General features: G+C 33.7%; 1 protein-coding gene across 2 annotated transcripts in view; it reads right to left on the bottom strand.

Moving 5' to 3' along the window:
* Positions 1-24,937, bottom strand: part of LOC120419015 (calcitonin gene-related peptide type 1 receptor) — a 177,500-nt gene that overhangs the window by 20,752 nt on the left and 131,811 nt on the right. Inside the window, exons 4-7 of one of the 2 annotated variants that reach the window (XM_039581582.2) lie at positions 4,465-4,795; positions 503-613; positions 332-438; positions 187-278 (exon numbers count right to left, since the gene is read on the bottom strand). In XM_039581582.2, the coding sequence (XP_039437516.1) occupies positions 187-278; positions 332-438; positions 503-613; positions 4,465-4,570 (416 nt within the window). In that variant the 5' untranslated portion in view covers positions 4,571-4,795. Of the gene's footprint in view, positions 1-186; positions 279-331; positions 439-502; positions 614-4,464; positions 4,796-24,937 lie in introns of those variants that run through there. The other variant, XM_039581581.2, reaches the window with a different exon arrangement.

Genomic DNA, 24,937 nt, shown 5'->3' with positions numbered 1-24,937 from the left:
TGGCATCTCAAAATCTACTCAAAATCGCGCGCCCCGAAATGCCACTTGTTGAAATTGGTTCAAATTTGTAGCGAAAATTGCAGCGTTTTGGGTTCAGACCGTAATGGACAGGCTTCAATTGCTATTGATTGATGGGTTTTTTGTTTGCAAAAATGGGGCTCCTCAAAATTAGAAAGCCGAACTTACCTAAAGTAGCTTAGAATACCGAGGGACAGGATGAGGGCTATCAACGAGATGGAATATCCCGTTTCGTATATTGTGTTTATCTGCCTGCTCCACTGAAATTAAGAATATTTTTTTATGAATGAATAAAATAAGTTTGAAAACTCACCGTAAAATCGTCGATGTTCACGCAGGTTGTGTAGTTGGACCAGGTTCTGTTGGTTTCCGGATGCCGGAACCATTCACCCTGCTCGTCGCAGGCTTTGTGCGCAAAACCTGAACAAACATTGAATTTTTAGAATCAAATTGAACTCATAAAAATTCATTTTCAAAATCTTACGAGTGGTATCGAATCCGAAGACGAACTCTGGACAGGGTGCGTAGGCTATCCTTCCGGCGGCCGTATCGGGCCAACACTGCCACCCATCCCAGGTCCCCCGGCAGAACAGTTCTGAAATTGATAAAAAAAAACACAGATTTTCCAAAGAAATTCTTCAAAATAAATTTAATGCTAAACCCCTTTGAGCAGAATTAAATCGGATTAAAAAAAAGCAATAATATTGGTAATCTAAGCTCAATTACGTGAAATAATAAGACTTGAAAATAGTTACAAACAAGAATGTTTACCCCAAATCGCGCCCAAGGTGCAATATGCAATTAGGGAAAATTGCTCGACAGGAAAAGTTCAAAGTGCACTACTGCTAGAGTGTGCGGTTGGAACCGCAACGAACGCAACACTCCAAAATCAGCACAAATTGGAGAATGTACCTGGTAGCGGCTTTGTGTGTGTGTGCTGCACACGTGGAGAACTTTCCACCGCTGCTGCAGGTTAGAGACAACATTTTCGTAGAATTATGCTCTCTAGTTTGGCGAAGATGCACGATTGCCTTGCGGTTAATTTATCTTTTAGAATTGTTCAATTATACCGAAATGAGATTCTACGTAAGAATTTAATTTCATAACTTACGTCATTTTGTCACATGTTCTTTCACAAAAGATATTTTTTTGAATCACACCAATTTACTATAACTTTCATAAAAGTAGACAATTTAAATCATTTATTTTGCATAAAGCATGCCAAAAAGTGACATCAAAAATACAGTTTTTATGTATCATTCAACCAAATATTCCAATTTACGAAAAAACAACATGTTGTTTAACTTTCACGATAGTTATATCGTTATCGTTATCATTATTTCGAAAGTTCTATCGGCGATAATTTTATCGCCGATGATGGACGATAACTCATTTTAAAGTCTTTCTCAAACCAACTCAACTCAACCATATCATGTTAAATTTTCAATGCTTTCTCTAAAAATATATTTTTATTAAATGTAGGAAGTTTCAAAGTGTTATTACTTCACAAATTACCATTTTTCCAAAGGTACTCAAATTTTCATAATAAACTTTGAAAAATATTTGCAACAGCCTAATGGGTATCAAATGAAGGAAAATCTTGAATGCATTTTTCATTCATTTTTTTTTTTGTAAAACACGAAGCAAAATTTCATACGAAGCAAACAATATTCGAAAACAAACAAACAAACAAACAAAATGTGTGTATGAAGCATGCGAAATTTCACTTCGTTTGAAACCCATATTACATATTTTGAAAATTTGAGTATTTTCTAAAAATTTCATTTTTTGTGGAAATTAAAGTTTTTTTTTTTCAAAAAAAAACTTCAATAATGTTAAAAGCATACAATTTTTTGCTTCGGTTGATACCCATATTGCGAATTTTCAAAATTTTAGTATTTTCTGCAAATTAGAGTATTTTCCAAAAAAAAAAACTTAAATAAAATGACAAAGCATACGAAATTCTGCTTCGTTTGATCCCATATTGCAAATTTTTAAAATTTAGCATTTTAGAAAAATACGCTACTTTGTGAAAAATTTAGTATTTAAAAAAAATCTATAATAAAGTGAAAAAGCAAACAAAATTTCGCTACGTTTGGTACCCATATAACAAGTTATGAAATTTTGAGTATTTATACTTTGAAACTTACTACATTTTTAAGAAATATATTCCAAGAGAAAGCATTGAAACTTTAACTAATTTGGTTGCATTGGTTGAATAAATCTATTTAAAAAAAAATATCGCTGGACGATAATATTATCGACGATAATTTTGTCGATTCACAACCTTGGTTTTCATCAAGATGATTCGATTTTGAAAATTTTCCGGCGATAATATCATCGACGCAAAACGCAAAAGCGTATTGAAATCATGACTCGAGTTTAATTCAATTATAACCAACAGTGTATAAGAACACTAAGTTAACAAAGAATATCATGTTTTCATGAGCAAATCATTGATTAATAAAGTATCTATAAGGCCAATGTAAATTTTAATTTATGTTTTAGTCTCCTCACTCTCAGAAAATTCATCAAATTCAAAACACGATGATAAGTTATTCAGAATACAATGTATAAAATTTGTTGTAGAATTTTCAATATGGGATATTTTTATGTCATCAGGCGTCATCCATAAAGTACGTACGCTCTAAGGGGGGGAGGGGGGTAACCAAAGGTGTGACAAGATGAGACGAAGGGGGGAGGGGGGGTTTGCGAGATTGTGACGTCTTGCTAGGGGTTTGGCAAAATGTGACGTACTTTTTGAGGGGGGGTTCAACCTTGTGTAACAAAAGGTGACATAGGGGGGAGGGAGGGGGGTTAATTTTGGGCGATTTTTGCGTGACATACTTTATGGATGACGCCTCACATATTTGGAATATAGGAATCACCGTCGGAAAAAAAGAAATTAAACTTAAGAAAATATGCGGAATTTCCGACATTCTGTATAGTTGTAATAATGTACACAGCATTTTGTCATAACTTTGTTTTTCTTCAAAATTTCAAATTTCAAATTTAATAAAAAAAAATGTATGAAATTGGATTTTTTGTGTTATGTTTGAAATTTCAATAAAAGTTTGATTTGCATTTGAACCGTTAAAAAAAAATTGTTATATTCAATTAAAATACAACTAATAATTAAGTGGTTTGTCTCACTCTCAAAAATTGTTCAGATATCAAATGTGAAAAATATAAAAATAGAATTGAACTAATTCAAAGAAACGATATTTCACTAATATTTTTCCAACAATTTAAAGAATTCATGTTCTTCTATCGGATGGGGAAGTAAAACGTCGGTCCATTTGCGTAAAAGAGGTTATGAGTGACACACCACACATAACCTTCGGACGCCTAGAAATGAGCAGAAACTTGCAACAGAGCCCACAAAAGACCCGGGGTACGTAAAAGTGGATTGCTTTACTTTATGTTCTTGTATGCCAGGTTTTACAGGTTTGTGTAGAAAAAATTAAAAAAAATACTTTTGAAGTTAACTTAAAATCAGGAGTCTTTAAGTTTTGTCATATTTCTTAAATTTATGGTTCATATCATATAAACACATATCTTTTAACATATTATGTTTTTTTTTTTTTAATTTTATGATTAATAAATCTGAAATTCACAAACATTTTTTTGTATTTACTTTGACTTGTGATTCTTTCAACAGATTTGAAAAATCGCTCAGAATCATTTATTAACAGTAAATTTTTGAATGCTTTATTACATTGTTTAAGCAGTTGCTAATTTTTCTCAAAGTATCCCTTTAAAACCGGTCCGAAAAATTTGGGCGCAGCAATTTTTTTTTTTTCAAAAATGGATAGAAGACATTTATGTACAATCTAGTGACAATCTATTTGAAGACATTTTCCGGCATTGATAATCATTTTAAGAATATTTGCGATGGTTTCATACTTGAAAAAGCTGTACTGGTGCTTCGCATCTCTCAGCACTTTTTTAAAATTAAAATGTTGCAACCTTTATTTAAACTTTTATTTTATTTTTTGACAAATAATTTATTTCCCATCAATCATTATTCCATCAAAACTCAACCACTCAAATTTCACTAGTTGAAAAGTTAAAAAAAAAATGTCCACAATCTCAACTCGATGACGCAAAAAGAAACCGGACTAACAGGGAAAACTATTTCACGTTTCCCGTCAATGTCACACGACAGCCACAACGCAGCGTTTCCGCCCGTTGAACTTTCACTCAACGTTGGGTTGTGCCGGCTGCTGCAGATGGCATCCACCCAGAACAACAAGTTCAAAAACAAAGAGGACAAAGTTTCACTGATGAATTTTTAATTGAGTTTTGTTCACATTACTTGGGATTTTCCCTTCTTTTTTTGTTATCATTGTTGCAAGCTTTTTTTGACGGTGAACCTTGAACTGAATTGTGTTTTTTTTTGGGTCGGGATAAAAATTCACAAATTTGTAAATTCAGCAAACTTACCACTGTCGGTGGCGGATTCGACGGATTCGTTCAATTTCGCCAGACATTCGAGGCGTTTCAGCTCGGACACATCCACGCTGGCTTCCGTTGTCGTTGATGAGGACATTTTTCTGACTTGTTTTGTTTTGTACGAAAATGTTTCACTTTGGTGCGTTTGTTTTGGTTGAACTCCACTATTCAAGGATCAGCTGGAGGGATCCCTCTCCACGTTTATTACTGTTTGCTTGTTTGTTTGTGTGCGCTGCTCAGCGTAGATAAATTTGCGCTAAAAACTGCAACTTCTCACAGCAAATATCCTCGGGATTGCTCTCGTAAACTGTTGGCTCAAATCCTGCAAAAACAAGTAGAGAAAAGAACCGGAAAGGAACGTAAATGAAGTGACTATTTACTCACTCACTCAGAGAATAGAACGGGGGGATGACAATTGTCCGGAAAGTGGGTCATGATGATGCCCTAAGAATGGTCCTGACGCTACAATTACTGGCTTTTATGTCCCCTTGAGTTTTTGTTTGGTCTGACCAGGGCAAGAGGGAGGACGAGGGTTAGAGTATGCCCAAGGAGCCAGCTAGAATCGAGATTGTTTATTATTACTCCAGGGATGAAGAAATCTCATAATTAAAAAGAGATTGTTGGCAGATTAACAAGAGACTATGCAGAATTATTCTTGATGTAGCTACGAGAGATGTCAACAGAGATCAATTGCTATTGGCATACAATTTGTTTGGATTACATTTGTAATTTACATTGTAATTTGAAGTTTTAAGTATTTTATTTTCATTCATCATGTTGAGTTTTCTTATTTTATCATAAATTGTGTCTTCAAACATGTAGAGTATGGGTAATTCCATGTAAACTAAATTTAGTTTTGGAATCGACTATCCCAAATTTGGGCCAAACTTTATGGAACTATAATCTCTCGAAACATACATTAACTTAAGAGGCAGTTTTTGTGAATATTGCTCGGTTTGTTCTAGAGGTCGTATCGAGGTGCTCCGATTTGGATGAAACTTTCAGCGATTGCTTGTCTATACATGAGATGAACTCATGCCAAATATGAGCCCTCTACGACAAAGGGAAGTGGGGTAAAACGGGCTGTGAAGTTTGAGGTCCAAAAAACATGAAAAATCTGAAAATTGCTCGTATTTCCGTAAAACTTCATTAATTCCAACTCTCTTAGATGCATTCAAAAGGTCTTTTGAAGCCCATCATGTGAAAGGTAATTAAATTAAGACATTTTGGAGAAAGGCACTATTTATTTCAGGAAATTTGGCTTATCTCTGCTTATATTGAACCAACACTGATACTTTTTTATGGAACATATTCATAAAACTGTTCTCTACAATGTGATTGATTTCAAAATGTTTTAAAATGTAATAGTGTGATGTGGCCGAGGATTGAAAAAATAATTTTCGGAACCTATTGGGTAATAAACAGCTTATTAAATAAATAATCTATGTTTTGCATTGTTTAATGCTCAAATTTGTTTCCGGAAAGTGTGATGCTGTAATTTCATGACAAATTGTACAAAGAAAAGATTTACATTCGGTCGTATCGGGGTTTCCAGCTTGGATTTTGGGGTAATTTCAAAGAAAGCTAGAAATCTGGTAAGTTTGGTTCGATTTTTCATAAAAAATTTGAGTGATATCAACATGAATGCACCGATTTTCTGTGATTTTTCTGAACAAATATCCCATAAAATCGAAAAATAATCCTCAAAAAAAAAAGTTGTTCTAGACTCCCCGACGAAATATTTCGGTATACCCCGCAAATGTCGGGAAAGAGCCCTTCTTTCACGGTGCCAAATACCAGACATACTGATTTTTTTATCATTAGTTTGTTCTAAAAAACACACCGTGAAGATCTTGCTTACCCTGTGATCGTATGTCAAATGCTGTACCAATTAGGCGAATACCCGTTTCAACCTATATCCTACAAATTGTTGAAAAATATTTTAATTCATTCTAAATGGCATTTTTTCCAATCAAATTTACAGCTTCAATACTTCTTAGTTACGTGAAATTTTCCGAGAATTCCGAGTTATTCAATACAATAATGTAAAACAATTTGAATAAAATAAAATAAATGTGAACAGTTAATAATTAGACAAAAAAATACAACAAACATGATGAGCATTAAGCCATACAAATTAGCATGTAAAAGAAATGTAATTTTTATAAGAAAGTTCAATAAATACATATTTAATTTAAAAAAAAACAACGTGAAAAAAAATTAAAGAAGTAATGCTCTTCGAAAAACAAAAGTTGCTTAAAATTACCCCTTTGAAACGGGGAAAATAAAAATCTTCAAACAAAGTTTGACCATATTTTGTCTAATTTTTTTCATCCAAAAACTCGGGGTTTGATGTTCTTTACAGAATTGGAGCTAACATTGGAAATTTTAATTCACTGTTAGTTTAAAACTTTACATTTCACAAAGTTATTAAACAAATGTGACAAGCGTTGAAAAATTTATGGTTGTATTTTTTCTCTATTTTCCTAAGGCTGGTTCAAATTTTTTAAAAATTTTTTGTCGCCCCCCCCCCCCCCCCCCCTTCAATGTTGGCCCAAGAAATCAGGGGGCAAAACAAATATTATTTCAAAAAACTTCAAAATTTCTATGGGAATTTAAGTGCAATCATATGAAAAGTGACAAAAATCCGCGGAGCTTTTTTGGTTTTTATTGAATATCTCAGGATTGGAATCGAATTTTGGGGATCTGTGAAGGTCAAAAGGTGAGGCATTGTGAGCTGCACAAAATGGCGTTCTTAACTCAATTTGGTCCAAAATGCACGTATGACAAGTTAGCACGATGGCGACGATATCATCTTTCATTTGCATCCAAGAGAGATAAATTTGATTAAAATGGCGTGAACCATGGTCGTTGAAAAAAAAAATTTAACGTTTATTTCCCTTGCCTCTGGTTAAAGTCGTGGTGGGAATGGAAGAGGGAAAAGGGAGTTGGTCAAATAAATGAAAAAAAAAAATTGTTGTGGTTTTAACATTAAAATGAAAAAAAGGGTTTGTAAAATCTATTATAGTTTAACAATCATTAGTTTTTAAGAAAATAAATAAGGGTATTGAGGAAAAACAAAATTTGCGATAAAAAACTTTTTCCAGGACCATCGAAATTTCACAAAACTTCAAAATATTTATACCTGTTTAAATCATGCTTAATATGATTATCATCGCAAAAAAAACTACACTTTTTTTTAGCTAAACATTAATATGAAACTGCTGTATATAGTATATATAATACCCTGAAGAGAGAGTCAAATAACAAAAAATGCACAATTCTATCGATTGGATCACAATTCTGAATTAAAATAACAAAAAAAAAAAAACAAATTAAAAAAAAATACATTCATTAAGTGTTTCGGAAAAGACCATCTATTCGCAAATGCTAAATCAAAAAAAAATTACAGAACTTTCGTTTTTTTTAAACAGATGGTTCATGTAAAAGTACAATGATCGTTGATTTTAAATGTGGATGTTTTTCCTGGGACTATTTTCATCTTGCAAAAACCATTTTTTATTGTCAGTGTAAAATTTTAATACCATGATTTCAAGCTTGTTATTTGCCACATGCTTTCCTTGTGGTTTTAATAACCGACGAAACAAAATCATAATTCTAATGAAAAACAATGGAAACACATCAGCAAAAGCCATAAACGCAATCCTGTTCCGTTGGTCAGGGTGCTTCCAAAGAATACAAAATATCATAAAAATGAAATAAAAAATATCCACACCAAATGAAAAGCCACGTTGCTACAGTTTAAACAGGAAAAAAAATCAACAGCAGAAAAAAAACTCTATGGCAATATGAGAGCCACAGCAGATTGAAAAATACCAGCGGGAAAGCGCAACACGGGCTCATTGCCATTAAACCGGCGAAGCTCATAAGTCGGACACCGGGTGGTAGCCCGGCTCTGGTCCAGACCAGTCATTTTTTATTCGCTTTTCCCTCAACTGACCACCGTCGGGATCTGGTGGTAGCATCATCCGGATCAGACATCGGACCAGGAATCGTCGTTTTTTTTCAGTTTTCCGACAACGATGTATGCTAATCAGCTTGGAGTTTTCCGTTAAATGTTTGTCGGAGCTTTTTTGTTTGGTTCTTCTTTTGTTATGACGAAAGCTTGGGTAACGTTTGTCGAGAGCAGAGTGAAAATCACGTAGGAATTTAGTTTGAAATCTTTCAACAAACCGTAAATTTTTGTTTGTTTTAATGTTGAAGAATAATTCTCATCACATTTTCACCCAAACCAACCTTCAAAAACTCGAAAACCCAATCAATTGTGACTTACTTCTGGCAAACTGTAGTTATGCAAGCATAAGCAAGCAGAAAAACGTGCTTTCGCAGACAGTTTTCCGTGTGAATCGATCTAAGGGGCTGGTGGGTGGAGCACGAAAAACCACATTTGTTCCCACATGCCATCACGAAGTTGCCTGTTCGGGGTTGTCTTGCCGTCTTACACGGGAATTTTCCGGGGGGAAGCCACAAGACTGCAGCAATTCCAATGTTGGCTTCTTATTCTTCCACTACCCTCTTGAACTTGCGGAAGGAAAACAGTGGAGAAGCAATGGCTTGTAAACACAAAACAGCTGTCTGTTTCGCCACGACGGCGACGCGACCTTCATTTTTCTGGGTTTTTTTTCTTGGAGGGTAGTTTTAGGTACAGCTTGGGGCAGAAGTTTGGTTGCAAAACACCATATTTTTGGAAATGCATGTTTATTTTTTCAATTTATTTTAAGATTTGGTGAATAAAAGTCAATTATGCAGCTATTAAATTTGAAAAGAGTATAAACCGAAAATAGTCCTTCGATCAAGCCTAACTTTTTTCTGGGCCTTGGCCAAAATAATTAGAACTGTTTTTTTTTTGTTTTGTTTGGACATCAGAGTAACCTGCACCATAGGGTGGTCCCAAAAATGGTACTTTTCATCATTTTTTGCAAAAAAAAAAAAACACATTTGAAAAAATCATAAAATCGCTCCAGTTTAACCAATTTTAGTTGGCTTCGGCGCATATCCTTCAAATTTGGAGCTCCCACCTTAACACTGGAACGCCCAACGTATGTCCAACTTACATGGACGCCCAAGCCTCCCAAAAAAGGTGGAACGGTAACTTCAACTCGCTGGTTCTCGGGCATTACTCAACCAACCAACCATCTCTAGGTGATCCTAAAATTTTTGCAGAACTTGATTTGGACAAATCTGTAATTTCTGCGACCGAAAACATCGTTCCACCTTTTTCAAAAAGACTGCTTCCGCGGAATTTTCGGCGAATTCCCTTAAACTTCTTAGGGACTTTTTCAAATTTGCCATTTTGCGTCATTGGATCGTCCATACAAATTTGACTACCCTAACAAAAATAGTTTCTTAATAGGGGAGAGTGGGGAGACTTGATCCCCTTTCTTTGTATCGCACATAACTCTGTCAATTTCTCACAAAACTATGAACTTTTTGCATGAATTGAAAGCTTACACATTCAAGTATGTTTGGCTGATAAGGATATTTCATCAGATAAACTCTTCGAATCATGCCAAGCGTTTTAAAAAAATATTTTAAACCGGCATTTTCAAAATGTTGGGGGTAATTTGATCCCCCTTTCAACATTTTGAAGAAATCTTAAGCAACATGTTTTTTATTCATCCAAACTGTTAATTTTCTATAAGTTACAGCAATTTTACATTAAACCTGTACGTTTGTATTCAAAATATAACAAGTTTAACATGCAAAATATTCAAAAACATAAAATTTTCTTTTTAAGACCAAAATTGAGCATGTTTGCAAAAGCTGGTAATTTTTGTTTACAAAACTTTTGAAATATGGTTCAAACTGCAGTAAGTTATGTACAACTATACTAAAGGAAACTATGTACGAAAACCCAGCTCAATTATATAATCTTGAGGCTGATTCCAGTGACTGTAAAAATGCAGGGATCAAGTCTCCCTAAACGCACTTTTTAAACAATTGATTGTAAAAATAGTATGATGATAAATTTAATGTCAAATGCGTACGGGTTTTGGAGTTGATATGTTTATCAAACAATTCATGTATAAAAAATATTTTTTTGAATATCTTTTGAGTGTTTTCTATACTTATCAAAACAAAGAAAAAAGATCTCTTGGAAGTTTTTTGAAGCACTTTTTAGAAAATTGTGTGTAACTCAATCTAAACATTTTTTTAATATTTTACTTTGTTTTCTACAATGAGTTTTAGTCAATTTTGCACAACTTTCTAGAACAAAGCTAATTGTTTTACCCACATGCTGACGAGATACAGGCTTGGGATCAAGTCTCCCCACTCTCCCCTACTATGAAATCTGTTTCTTAACATTTACATAACGTTTCATAATTCGGTAGTAAAAAGATTGATCAAGATCAATTGAAAACTGGACAAAGAAGAACATAATTAATAAAAATCGGTATTATTTTACAGAATTTCGTAGTTTTTGGCTCACCAAGCTGTTTAGTGGTTGAGAATTCGGCAAACTTGGACAAATTTTGTTAAACTAAATCAATGTTTGTTGAGAACAGAATCTGTGATGTCTTCGGAAATGTTTTATGTGAAATTAAGAAAAATTCTACAACATCAGTAGGGTTAGTGATTTTTTAACGAGTTCGTGGAGAGTAGAATTTTGTGATTTCCGTGAAATCTTGTGAAATTTTGCTATATTTGTACAAATTTTGCTTTATTTGTATGAACCATTAAAGAATTGCTAGAAAAACTAAACGTACATTAACATAAAAGTGTTACAAAATTTAATACAAAAATAATGTTATGAATACTTAAATTATGGAAATAAAAATCAGTAAAAATAAAATCTGACCCAACATCAATCAAACCATCCACATTAACGATCCCCGGGTCTTTTGTGGTCTCTATTGCAAGTTTCTGCTCGAACTTAGGAGTCCGAAGGCTTGAATGGGGAGAGCACCCAAACCTCTTTCTACTCCAAGGAACCTTCCACCCCAGTGTTTGAACTGACGACCTTCGGATTGCGAGTCCAACCGCCGCCAGCGATTCCACCGGAGTAGGCTTGGTTTGGTTTGTTGTTTGTACTTATGGCTTGGAAACGACTCCTACACCTGGAATGACTTAACGGCCTAACAACCAAGGCCGGGACCGACATTTTACTTCCTCATCCGATGGAAGGTTGCAGCAGATGGGAATCGAACCAAGAATCATCCGCTTACAAAGCGGACAGCGTAACCATTCGGCCACACACTGACCCAACATGTAATCCTGAATTTTACTGACAATAAGAATAACATTTTGCTTTCAAGATAGAATTACAACATAATTACCAAAAATACTTCAGATCTCTAAAATGAGACCTTTTCAAAACATTGCAGCTTTTTTCAGAGTCTCATTCAATTTCACCATAATCGATTATTTGGTTGGATGAAATTTCTAAATGTCCAGTGTGAAAATCACTAAAACTGATCATTTAGTTTATTTTTAAGATTTGGGTACAAATTGTTTTATTTTTGCCGTTATTTTTATATATTTTTCGCCTTTTTGAAAAGGGAGGTGAAAAGTTTTAAAATACACAAAATAGAAGCGAATCGAAAACTAAAATTTTAAGTTTTATCAGTCAATTAAAGAAAATACTCCCGCCCTTTATTTATTGATGGTAAGGATTCTTAGTTATTATCATTTGAAAAAATTAAACTTTTTTCCAATACCAATTTTCGTATTCCACTCCTAATATTGGTATTTGTTCTTGGTGAGTACAATCTTACGTGACTAAAAACAGCAAAAAAAAAAATAAGGTTAAAATTAGATTTCAGTGTCACGTTCAAAATTGTTGAAAGAAAATATAGTTTATTGAAAAATAATATAAGCATAAAAAGTAGTTTATGTAATTTAAACATTAACTCTTCAAGGTAATTTTAACATAACATGTTTCATGGAATTTGTTATTTTGAAATTGAAGTCCCAGCGATATTTTCAATTTTTGAGCGTGAACAATCACTAAGCCTAAACATCACGTACCTACACTTAAAAATGTGTATATTTTTCAATTAATTTAAAAAAAATGATTCAATTTGCGCATTTTTTTTTTGCTTTTTAAGAAGATCAAAAAGGCACTTTTTGAGCTTTCCCAGCAAGAGCTGAAATTATTTTGCAGTGTTGGCAATTTTTCGAAAAAAAAGATTATCATTAGAATACTTCTAAACCTCATTTTTTTTCGATCACTTAAAAGCACTAAAAAAACTTTCGATGACCAATCGCAAATATAATTTATCCAATATTCAATGTTTAATGAAAGTTACATCAAATTTCATGATAAAAATAATACCAAAATTTCAAAATAAGGCCTAACACTGAAAAAAACAAAGATTTTAGAATTAAGTATATTTTTGAATGTATTTTTTGATCATCTGAAATATTTTTTGTTGTTCTATTTTGATTTTTTTTTTGAGATTAAGAACAAAAATAATGAAAATTGATTTTTAAAGAGTATTTGATTATTCTTCACTCGAATTTTTTAGCTAGTTGTCTTTAGAAATTGTGAAAACCATAAATGAATATTGTGTGCTGGAAAACTAGTTGTAAATTTGAAAGTTTGTTTTCTCAAAACAAGAAATATCATGAAGAAACTTTCAGAAGGGATAGATTTTTTTTTATTTGGATATTTTAAATATTAAAACAAAATTTTCTTCTCCAAATAAACTTCTTTTGTAAAATTCATTCAAAAAATAACACCAAAATCTCATAAATTCATATGGCTTTTAAACATTCAATACGCATAAACTAGTTTCCACAATCATTAAACTCTAAAAAAAATTTGCTCACTACTGTCCAATATCCAACTATCTCACACAGCTCACCTTGAAAATAACACCCACACAAACTCGTCGCAGGTTACAGCACTTGGTCGTATTCTTTGGGAAAAATATTTATCGCAGCCAATTTCCTCACATGCCACGAGCAGAGCATTGAGCGGAGCACACCCATTGTTACCTGTAGTTAAAAGGCAACTAAATCAACTCCCTCTTGATGTGTTTTTTTCCCCAACAAAAGATATTTTCCGCTCATTTTCACATATTTACTTGCTGAAATAATACTTTTCTCTTTCCACCCACGCTGCGCTGCTCACATTGTTTTCATCGAAAGAGAAAAACAAATATGATACTGAAAAAAGATTAACGAGAATTGCGAAATTACTTCTTTTCGAGAAATATTCCATAAATGAGATGATTACAGAAAAGGAATGATGTTCCCGGGCAGACGGTAATAACAAAATTTATGCCATTTCAATAAAAAAATACTGTTGAAATATCAAAAAGTGTAATAGAATCTTCTTGAAAAATTAATTTTTGCATAAGGGTTCAAGAACAGATTATGTTATCATGACAAAATTTGTTATTGATCTGATATTGGTTGAAAGCCAAAACAACTTAGGAATAACATTTTTTGGTTATGGAAGAATACCTCCAACTGTTATTGGGATAATCGGATTAGTTGTTAAAATAACAAAAACATGATATCAAAGATTTGTTCGAAGAATTACTTAAAATGATTTAAGTCTGTTATTACAGTAACAATCAAATAACAAAAAAGTAATCATAACGATGAATAACAAATCTTGATATAAATAACATAAAATGTTGTTGGCCTAGTATTTTCAAATATCAAAAAATGTAATACCCAGGTTATTTCCGTCTGCTCCGGTTCGTTTTCATTTTTACAAAGTTGATTGAAGTGTGCTGAATGTTGACAATTCCATAAAAATTGCAAATCAATCAACATTGAATGTTCGAACTCATCAACTGCTCACATCGAACGGCAAGCCTGCCGTACAAAATATCGAATTCTTTTTTCCCAGCAGCTTGTTTAAACGCTCACGATATTGCATTTTTTTAACAAGCAATGCAGTGGAGTACCCTTTGATGAAAGTAATAAATTTACTGCTTGCAAGCTCGCTGCGGGTGGCAGGTGAGCTTTTTTGAAATACATGTCATCAACACACGGTTGGGATATGAGGTTCTTTTTTGCAAGGTTCTTTCATGTTTTTATGAGCATTCTTATGAAGCTACTTTATCTCAGATCTTATATCCCATCTACTTCATGATATTGAGTTCATGTTCTTTTGAATTCAATCCAAAATGAATGGCCACGAGTTAGTGTGCTGAATCCCATCAATAACCACTACTCGAATCCATCAAAGCATTCATTCGCTATTCTACGTCACCTTCCGACAAAATTTCTGCCACTTTGTTATGGAAATTTGTAAAATTCTAGGAATCCCCAACAAAAACCCCACAGTGATGAGATTACAAATTCCACCGATCTGCTTTTCCAAGCAAGGAGATTTAAAAATTTCCACACGTTCACCGCTCTGAAATTGCCATCCCATGAGTCATAAATCCGCGGAGCCATTACTATCACACCTTGATATATGAGATCAGGCATTTGGCAACCGAGCCACGTGGGAACCACACCGCCGTCACGTGGTTCAACTCCACGAACGTGACAACTTTCGCCGCCCGGCTTCCAATAACGACGAATTGTGGATGGCTTACCCAATTTCGCAAACCCTTCAGTCATTACCTGCTAAATTGCAATTTAATTTCAAAGCCGAGTGCCAAATAATTTCGTGCAACCTGTTTGATTGGAGAGCTTTTCTTTGAGAATTCGACTTCAATCTTAGAGAGCGGTGTAATTGTGTAATGGATGGAAAGCCTTTTTCCGTTTGCTGCGGACACTTTTTCCTTCACCACCACCCCCTGGCAGATGCGCGCATTTGAAGAACGTGACCAGAGTGCGGACGGAAAAGTGAATGCTACTTTCGAAAGCCGAAGCCGGTTCGCGGAAAGTTGAAGTCCTTTTGCTTTTCTGGTAAAGACATTTGTGCAATTTATTTTTTGATGGGGAAAGAAGCTTCTCTTGATTGCAAGCTTTGGGACCTGTTGAAGTTTTGAGGAATAAATTAAATTGGAAATAGTAAGTTGTTTAATCTTAAAAATAAATAAATAAATAAATCAAATAAACTAAGTTTACATTAAGGTATAATACTAGTCGTACATTTATCCAACGAGGTTCCATACAACATTTTTTGCAATTCCAAAAAACACCCTTTGAGTGAAACTATAAGTCAAATGTTCATGTATTTTTTCAATAAATCGTTCAAGTCAAAAAAAAATGTTGAAAATTATCCCTTTTTAAAAAAAAAGCTGAAAAGTTCAACCTTTCAGCACACATTTTAGTGCTGAAAAGTAGAACTTTTCAGCATTTATTTTGAAAAGTGTTGCTATTCGATTCTATAATTTTTGGTACAGAATAGTAGGCCATTTCGTCGTTCAAGAATGACAGGAAAAGTAAATAGTTTCAGGACGGAATTGCAAAAACTGATTTTTCAGAATTCCAATACGTTATCCTTCACTTGCAAAATCGATTTCCAACCACTTTCACCGTGTGACGTCAGGGAACAATGTTAACTCGTCCTTTAAAATCCCACAACAGAGCAACAGGCAAAACGATGCTTGGGTTTCCCACGCATCTATGAGGAAGGATTGATGGGAAATGCTATTTTGCCTTTGGGTTCGATTTCTAGCTGGTGAGTGTGGTGCACAGTAACCACAGCCAGCCAGCAACGGGCACCGATAAATCCACTGAAATTTCCGGCGAATTGATGTTGTATCTTGGCGCAGTAGACGTCCCATGGGCCTCCTAAGGGGGCTTTAAATCGGTTTTCTCACTTTGATACTAGCGACAATAGGAGAAATAGGTGCGTCATCATCATTTCACAACAAAACGTTAAAAAAATTTGACAAATGACAAAAATGACAAAAATGACAAAAATGACAAAAATGACAAAAATGACAAAAATGACAAAAATGACAAAAATGACAAAAATGACAAAAATGACAAAAATGAAAAAAATGACAAAAATGACAAAAATGACAAAAATGACAAAAATGACAAAAATGACAAAAATGACAAAAATGACAAAAATGACAAAAATGACAAAAATGACAAAAATGACAAAAATTACAAAAATTACAAAAATTACAAAAATGACAAAAATTACAAAAATTACAAAAATGACAAAAATGACAAAAATGACAAAAATGACAAAAATGACAAAAATGACAAAAATGACAAAAATGACAAAAATGACAAAAATGACAAAAATGACAAAAATGACAAAAATGACAAAAATGACAAAAATGACAAAAATGACATGTTTTTGTTTTTGTTTTTGTTTTTGTTTTTGTTTTTGTTTTTGTTTTTGTTTTTGTTTTTGTTTTTGTTTTTGTTTTTGTTTTTGTTTTTGTTTTTGTTTTTGTTTTTGTTTTTGTTTTTGTTTTTGTTTTTGTTTTTGTTTTTGTTTTTGTTTTTGTTTTTGTTTTTGTTTTTGTTTTTGTTTTTGTTTTTGTTTTTGTTTTTGTTTTTGTTTTTGTTTTTGTTTTTGTTTTTGTTTTTGTTTTTGTTTTTGTTTTTGTTTTTGTTTTTGTTTTTGTTTTTGTTTTTGTTTTTGTTTTTGTTTTTGTTTTTGTTTTTGTTTTTGTTTTTGTTTTTGTTTTTGTTTTTGTTTTTGTTTTTGTTTTTGTTTTTGTTTTTGTTTTTGTTTTTGTTTTTGTTTTTGTTTTTGTTTTTGTTTTTGTTTTTGTTTTTGTTTTTGTTTTTGTTTTTGTTTTTGTTTTTGTTTTTGTTTTTGTTTTTGTTTTTGTTTTTGTTTTTGTTTTTGTTTTTGTTTTTGTTTTTGTTTTTGTTTTTGTTTTTGTTTTTGTTTTTGTTTTTGTTTTTGTTTTTGTTTTTGTTTTTGTTTTTGTTTTTGTTTTTGTTTTTGTTTTTGTTTTTGTTTTTGTTTTTGTTTTTGTTTTTGTTTTTGTTTTTGTTTTTGTTTTTGTTTTTGTTTTTGTTTTTGTTTTTGTTTTTGTTTTTGTTTTTGTTTTTGTTTTTGTTTTTGTTTTTGTTTTTGTTTTTGTTTTTGTTTTTGTTTTTGTTTTTGTTTTTGTTTTTGTTTTTGTTTTTGTTTTTGTTTTTGTTTTTGTTTTTGTTTTTGTTTTTAGATCTACTTTAGATATGAAAACAATTTTCAGAATGGTTTGACGAGTCCTTTTAATTCATAGATATTTTTCTTTATTAAAATTGGAACATAATTAAAAAGGGTTTTTTTAGGCCGTTATGAAGCTAAACATCAGATTTTTATTCAAAATTTTGGCAAAGATGGGTATTTTTACTCGAGAAAATTAACTTGTTTTGAATAATCATTCTTAAAGCAATATCTTTACTTTACATCTTTTAAAAAACTACTGTTAAAAAGCTTCAGTAATTCGTTTCTATTAAAATACATCTCCACTCACACAGTATGCTCAAACGTTCAACTCATGTCCCAATAGTAGATACCGAACCTTTGCTCGATCTAGCCCTTGTTCAATCCTGGTCGTAAACTCTCCCGAAAACATGGACCGCATTCCACGTGCATCGCTTTTGCTGACTGCAAAAATGCACCCACAACAACACGACGAGCAGGAGCTCGATGCATTACAGCAGTTGACAGTGCAAACATGCGAACTAGAAAGAAAAAAAAACGGAAAAAGCAGGAAATTGTTCGTCTGTGCATTCTAGAGTAGAACCATGCACACTAAGTAGGTTATGTAAAGAATGGGTGCCGCTGAGCAAACTACCAGCCTTCAAGAAGGCTTTGGATTGGATGGAAAACGAGGTTCAGTGTTCGGTTCTGGGACGGTGAAATGGTACTCCTTTCAACATGCTTCAGAAGGTTCAACACTGTTGATTACCGGTTCCCGGAAACTGTGTTCGTTTGTCACACTATTGCAATGAGTTTTGCAAACAACGGGTTCGTTAAAAGTGGAGCAAAACTGCGGGAACAATTTCTGCGGAAACCTTCAATTGTGAATTCCATCAAAGGACAGCGAGTAAAACTTCCACGAACAATGCTCGTGCATCAAACCCATTTCCTTCCCCGAAAGGTGAAATTCTGAAATCAAATATCGTGGACCACGGCGAAAAGTTTAGCAGCAACCGGGTCATTCCCGTTTAATTAAATTCCATCCCGAGCGTCAGTTTTCATTTGCAGAGTGCAAAACATAAAACGGTGGAAATTTCGAATCAGGTCACATTTTTGTTCAGCAAATTTTGATAGACAAGGTACAACGAATCGCAATAAGGTTCGGTGTGATGTAATTCACCTGAACAGATGAATTGTGAATGACAAGTCACAATAGTGGTGTCATTCATAGTCACACAGCGGTGGGGCCTATAGTGAGTGTGGATTTCCTGAGTGCTTTTATCACTTCTCTGAGACATTTTTTTGGGGGAAATAGAGGCAATTTCCAGGAATGTTACAATTGACTAACGGAACAATGAAGGTTTATCATCTGGAGAAGAAGGAATGATAAATCATGTGAGCTTTTATTGCGTTGATTTATGATCCTTGTCAGTAATGGAACTCTTATTTATCGTCATCCTTATCTGAAATGATTGCAGAAATTACATGCTGAATTTGAAAGTCACAAACAAAGAATGTATCAGATTTGAGAAGATAGAACTAAATTAAATTAAATAAGATATGAAATGATTGCCAAAATAAATCTTCCAAAATTCAATTCTCCCCAAGTAGCAAGAAAAACATCGCTCTTTATTTTTTGTTAAACAATTGCAGCATAGGTGTTTTTATTCGTTAATTATTCAACAAGTGGCAACACATTTGGTCAATTGTTCACATTTTGATCAAAAAACCATTGTTCAACATGGCTGTGTAACACAAATGCCAAATCTAGCAACGGATTACGAATAGTTCATTTTGAAGTTTATTCTGACCTCAATGAAACATGCTTGTAGAACTCGTAAAGCAAAATGACATTTGCAGACATGATGTTTCATTTCAGTTTGCTGAACGTGATAACATAGTAGATTTGACCTTTCTTTTCGGCTGGGATTTCTCGTAAACAAGTTGTTTATGTGAAGTTCGCGTTCGTGTTCTAAAATCCGAGCAAGGACATGTTGACGAAACAAGCAAGGATAGTTCTAAAAATAGAAACAGCTTACGTTCGAAAGAAGTTTGGGCAAACTGTTAGTGAACTTGGTAAAACCTAGATGACCGCAGACTTCTTATTGACGTTTAGGCCTGCTCATCCAACATAACCCCTCGTGGAAAGAAGCAGACGCGCGCCCGGACTTGACATTTGGAGTGATCTTGGGTTCGATACTTGCCCTGAGCATTCTTCATCAAAAAGGAAAAATGAAAAAGCAGCACCGGGAACCAGCAGCAGTAGTAGAGTAGAAGTAGCAAGCGATGTTCATTAGCACTCAAACATAATTGAAAAAAAAATCCCCAAAGGCATAACTAGGAAACTGAATGATTTTTTATGGTTGATATTTTTGTATTATCCATCATTCATATTATTATTATTCATAAATGGCATATCCCTGTCCAAACTAATAAATTACAAAAAAACTAGTAGTTAAAGTATTGTAAAGCGACATTACTCACAAATAAAGGATTAAATAAAGGAAAAACAACTTGTGAGCGAACACCTTGGACGTATTTTATGAAAAGCCTGTTTAACATTCTTGTCTGCCACGATATGTTTTTGAACGGTTATAAAAACGTTTGCCTAACTCCCTCCTGAATCTTACAGGCAGAATGTTGTTAAACGGTTCTAACGACGTTATCCAACCCGGTTCAGAATCTTATAGTCAAGAGTTCTTATGACATGTTCAACAAACGTTCTCTATGCAAGTAGGACGTGCGCTGGTAAAACTTAATTAAACCCCGCACATTTCTAACAGGTTAAGAGATGTTCAACAACAGAAAAACGTGCGCTTTTTCCAGCGTTCAAGAGTTCTCAGGGACGTTGGGAAAACATAGTAAATGAGTTCAACAACAAGTTCGGAAATCTTTTGGCGAACAAAGTGTGCTACTTGGGTCTCAACCCTGTTGAAAATGACAACCATGATTGCTAAATAGATCAAATCAGAATAACACAAAACGTGAACAATATCTGCTCGACCGAACAAAAAAAAGTCCCACTAATTTCACCGTCCAAAAATGACACGAAGAGTGACAAACCGGCAATCCCAAGGATGCGGCGGCAGCATGAATTATTGAGCACAATTATGTTTGACGTGACAGCTGGCGAAGGGAAATCTTGATTGGCAAGGTTTATTTTTCAAATTTCATGTTCCTTGTTCGAGTCTTCTAATTGAGTGGAAGCTGTTTAAGCTGTTGACAAGGGTGATTATTGATTATAAATTGAATTTTGTTGTAGAGATTGATTTGCTATCTAGTTTCTGGAAAACTCTTATAATTGCTTTGTGTGTTTATCCACATAAATTGTGCTGAAATTGTATTTAACAGAAACAATCCTCCTGAAACAAAAATAAACTTTCTTCCTCAAACTAGAACAAAACTATGAAATTATCATCCTGTCCGTGATAAATTATGTTCTCAAGTTTAAACTTGAGAATAGTTCTGAACTTGAAAAGCAGTTTTGTCTCACGCTTGCAGTAAACACGAAAATATTTCATTTTTTGCCCCAGGTAAGCAAGAAATCCAAGCATCCCAAAATTTACGACCCCAACGACAAAGACGAGGGAAACTTTCTTCCAGAGTGCAGAAAATTACAACGGGTGACGAAAGTTTGCTCTTGAAAAGTAAAGTGTGCTTGCCGGTTGCTCATCACCGCATCTTGCTTCTTGAAACCGTGCAGTGGAGGTTAATTTGAGCATGATTTTAATCAATTATAGTTTTTACTGTTCAAAAAGATTTTTTACTGTAATTCATTATTGATGAAGGACATATTTTTCATGAATAAATTCTTTGAAAAAAAAAAACCATTGAATAAATTGTGTAGAGAAAACATAAATGATATGATGTTTCAAGAGATATAATTATTAAGGTTATTGTTTTTTTTATTTTCAAGTAACGCAGTTGCAAATATTTTTCAAAGTTAATGTCGCCCCCTCCCCCACCCCCACCCCCCTCCTTCAAAGTAGGGCTGAATAATCAGGGGGCAAATAAAATATTATTTCATAAACTTCAAAATTTTAATGAAAATTTAAGTTTAATCAGCCAAAACCAGTTAAAATGCACTGTCCTGCATTTTTATTCATATTTAGCATGTTTAAACTCATTTGAAAACATTAAAAAAAAATCATTAACAAAAACCCAATGTACAGTTCCACGCAAGAAATCCATCGATGCATCAATATTTTGAAAACTAATTATTGGAAAGCAACTGGACGCGTGTAAAATACAGCTTAAAACACTTGTTTCATCCAAATGTTGAATCCTAGGCTTGTAATTTCTATTTTTTATCTTTTTTATTGTTTTGTCCCACCTTCTCGACTTTGGTCAGAATCGAGAGACATAAACTCCAAAAAAAATTGCAACGGCCTAACTTGTACAATAACTCCATCACTTTTAAACTGTTAAGAAAAATGTCTTTTTAGTTGTTCTTATAGTAGTTTTAGATATCACAAGATTATTTTTTTAGGATTTTGCATTATTTTTAATCTTTCGACAAATTAAAAAAAAAATAAACAAGATTTCTTGATGATGCCTTTCTTTTTATTTATTTTTTGTATTTATTTTTTAAATGATAGTATAAACGTCTTTAAGCAATTAAATTACTTGTTTTGTAGAACAATTTTGAAAGCAAAATAAATATTTCATCTAGAAATTGATAAAACCGAGAATATATCTTCAGATCTATAATCGCATAAATTCTGTACTCGAATAGTAATCATAATTAAAAATTTCTCTAATTATATACAATTTAAGATTATTTAGTTCGAAAACAAAAATGGGTAATTCTCCGCCAACTCACACAGCAGTTGCCCCGACCCCTTTTCGATTTGCGTGAAACTTTGTCCTAAGGGGTAACTTTTGTCCCTGATCACGAATCCGAGGTCCGTTTTTGCCTTCCTCACTGAGGCAAGGCTATAATCCTGCTCTAAAATTGAACTTTTTATTAAAAGCTCGAAAACCCACCTTGATGTATACATATCGACTCAGAATCGAAAACTGAACAAATGTCTGTGTGTATGTGTGTGTGTATGTGTGTGTGTATGTGTGTGTGTATGTGTGTGGGTATGTGTGTGTGTATGTGTGTGTGTATGTGACCAATAATGTCACGCAGTTTTCTCAGCACTGGCTGAACCGATTTTGACCAAACCAGTCGCATTCGACTTGGTTTAGGGTCCCATACGGTGCTATTGAATTGTTTGAAGTTTCGATAAGTAGTTCAAAAGTTATGTATAAAAATGTGTTTTCGCATATTTTCGGAAGATGAATAAATGGCAGTAAACTGAACCAAACATCATCATGTTATACATCGTTATTTAGGTAATTGAAAGACCTTTCCAACGAGTCCACAACTTTGAAGATCTGGCAACCCTGTCTCGAGTTATAACCACTTAAGTGATATTTATGTACTTTTTTGTAGCCGGATCTCATTTAAATGTATGTAAACAATGTCCGGATCCATCATACGACACATCGTTGGTTAGATAATTGAAAGAACTTTCCAACGAATCTACAACATTGAAGATCTGGCAACCCTGTCTTGAGTTATAACCACTTAAGTGATATTTATGTACTTTTTTTGTAGCCCGATCTCATTTAAATGTATGTAAACAATGTCCGGATCCATCATCCGACCCATCGTTGGTTAGGTAATTGAAAGACCTTTCCAACGAATCTAAAACATTGAAGATCTGGCAACCCTGTCTCGAGTTATAACCACTTATGTGATATTTATGTACTTTTTGGAAGCCGGATCTCACTTAAATGTATGTAAACGATGTCCGGATCCATCATCCGACCCATCGTTGGTTAGTTAATTGAAAGACCTTTCCAACGAATCTACAACATTGAAGATCTGGCAACCCTGTCTCGAGTTATAACCACTTAAGTGATATTTATGTACTTTTTTTGTAGCCGGATCTCATTTAAATGTATGTAAACAATGTCCGGATCCATCATCCGACCCATCGTTGGTTAGGTAATTGAAATACCTTTCCAACGAATCTACAACATTGAAGATCTGGCAACCCTGTCTTGAATTATAACCACTTATGTGATATTTATGTACTTTTTTGAAGCCGGATCTCACTTAAATGTATGTAAACGATGTCCGGATCCATCATCCGACCCATCGTTGGTTAGGTAATTGAAATACCTTTCCAACGAATCTACAACATTGAAGATCTGGCAACCCTGTCTCGAGTTATAACCACTTAAGTGATATTTATGTACTTTTTTTGTAGCCCGATCTCATTTAAAAGTGTGTAAACAATGTCCGGATCCATCATCCGATCCATCGTTGGTTAGGTAATTGAAAGACCTTTCCAACGAATCTACAACATTGAAGATCTGGCAACCCTGTCTCGAGTTCTTTTTTTGTAGCTGGATCTCATTTAAATGTATGTAAACATTGTCCGGATCCATCATCCGACCCATCGTTGGTTAGGTAATTGAAAGACCTTTCCAACGAGTCCAAAACATTAAAGATCTGGCAACCCTGTCTCGAGTTCTGACCACTTATAATACCACTTATGAGTCCTTGAGTGATATGTGTGTTTTTTTTTTGATCAAATTTGTGTCCAAACTCATCATATTACATATCACCCATTGTTGGAAAAGAGTGAGGAAGGCACCAACCACATAGGTGGATTAAGTTAGTTTTTTGATATCTCGTGACGGAGGGGCGGTACGACCCCTTCCATTTTTGAACATGCGAAAAAAGAGGTGTTTTTCAATAATTTGCAGCCTGAAACGGTGATGAGATAGAAATTTGGTGTCAAAGGGACTTTTATGTAAAATTAGACGCCCGATTTGAAGGCGTACTCAGAATTCCGAAAAAACGTATTTTTCATCGAAAAAAACACTAAAAAAGTTTTAAAAATCCTCCCATTTTCCGTTACTCGACTGTAAAATTTTTTGGAACATGTCATTTTATGGGAAATTTAATGTTCTTTTCGAATCTACATTGACCCAGAAGGGTCATTTTTTCATTTAGAACAAAATTTTTCATTTTAAAATTTCGTGTTTTTTCTTACTTTGCAGGGTTATTTTTTAGAGTGTAACAATGTTCTACAAAGTTGTAGAGCAGACAATAACAAAAATTTTGATATATAGACATAAGGGGTTTGCTTATAAACATCACGAGTTATCGTGATTTTACGAAAAAAAAGTTTTGAAAAAGTTGGTCGTCGTTGATCATGGCCGTTCATGGTCACCCGCGACAGACACGGACGACGAAACAAAGAGAAACGCAAAAAGTAACTTTTTCAAAACTTTTTTTTGTAAAATCGCGATAACTTGTGATGTTTATAAGCAAACCCCTTATGTCTATATATCAAAATTTTTGTAATTGTCTGCTCTACAACTTTGTAGAACATTGTTACACTCTAAAAAATAATCCTGCAAAGTTAGAAAAAACACGAAATTTTAAAATGAAAAGTTTCACGCAAATCGAAGAGGGGTCAG

This window comes from Culex pipiens, chromosome 2, assembly GCF_016801865.2.
Source record: "Culex pipiens pallens isolate TS chromosome 2, TS_CPP_V2, whole genome shotgun sequence".
Classification (NCBI taxonomy): Eukaryota; Metazoa; Arthropoda; class Insecta; order Diptera; family Culicidae; genus Culex; species Culex pipiens.
The sequence above is the reverse complement of the archived record's forward strand: the minus strand, read 5'-3'. Positions and strand labels throughout refer to the sequence as shown.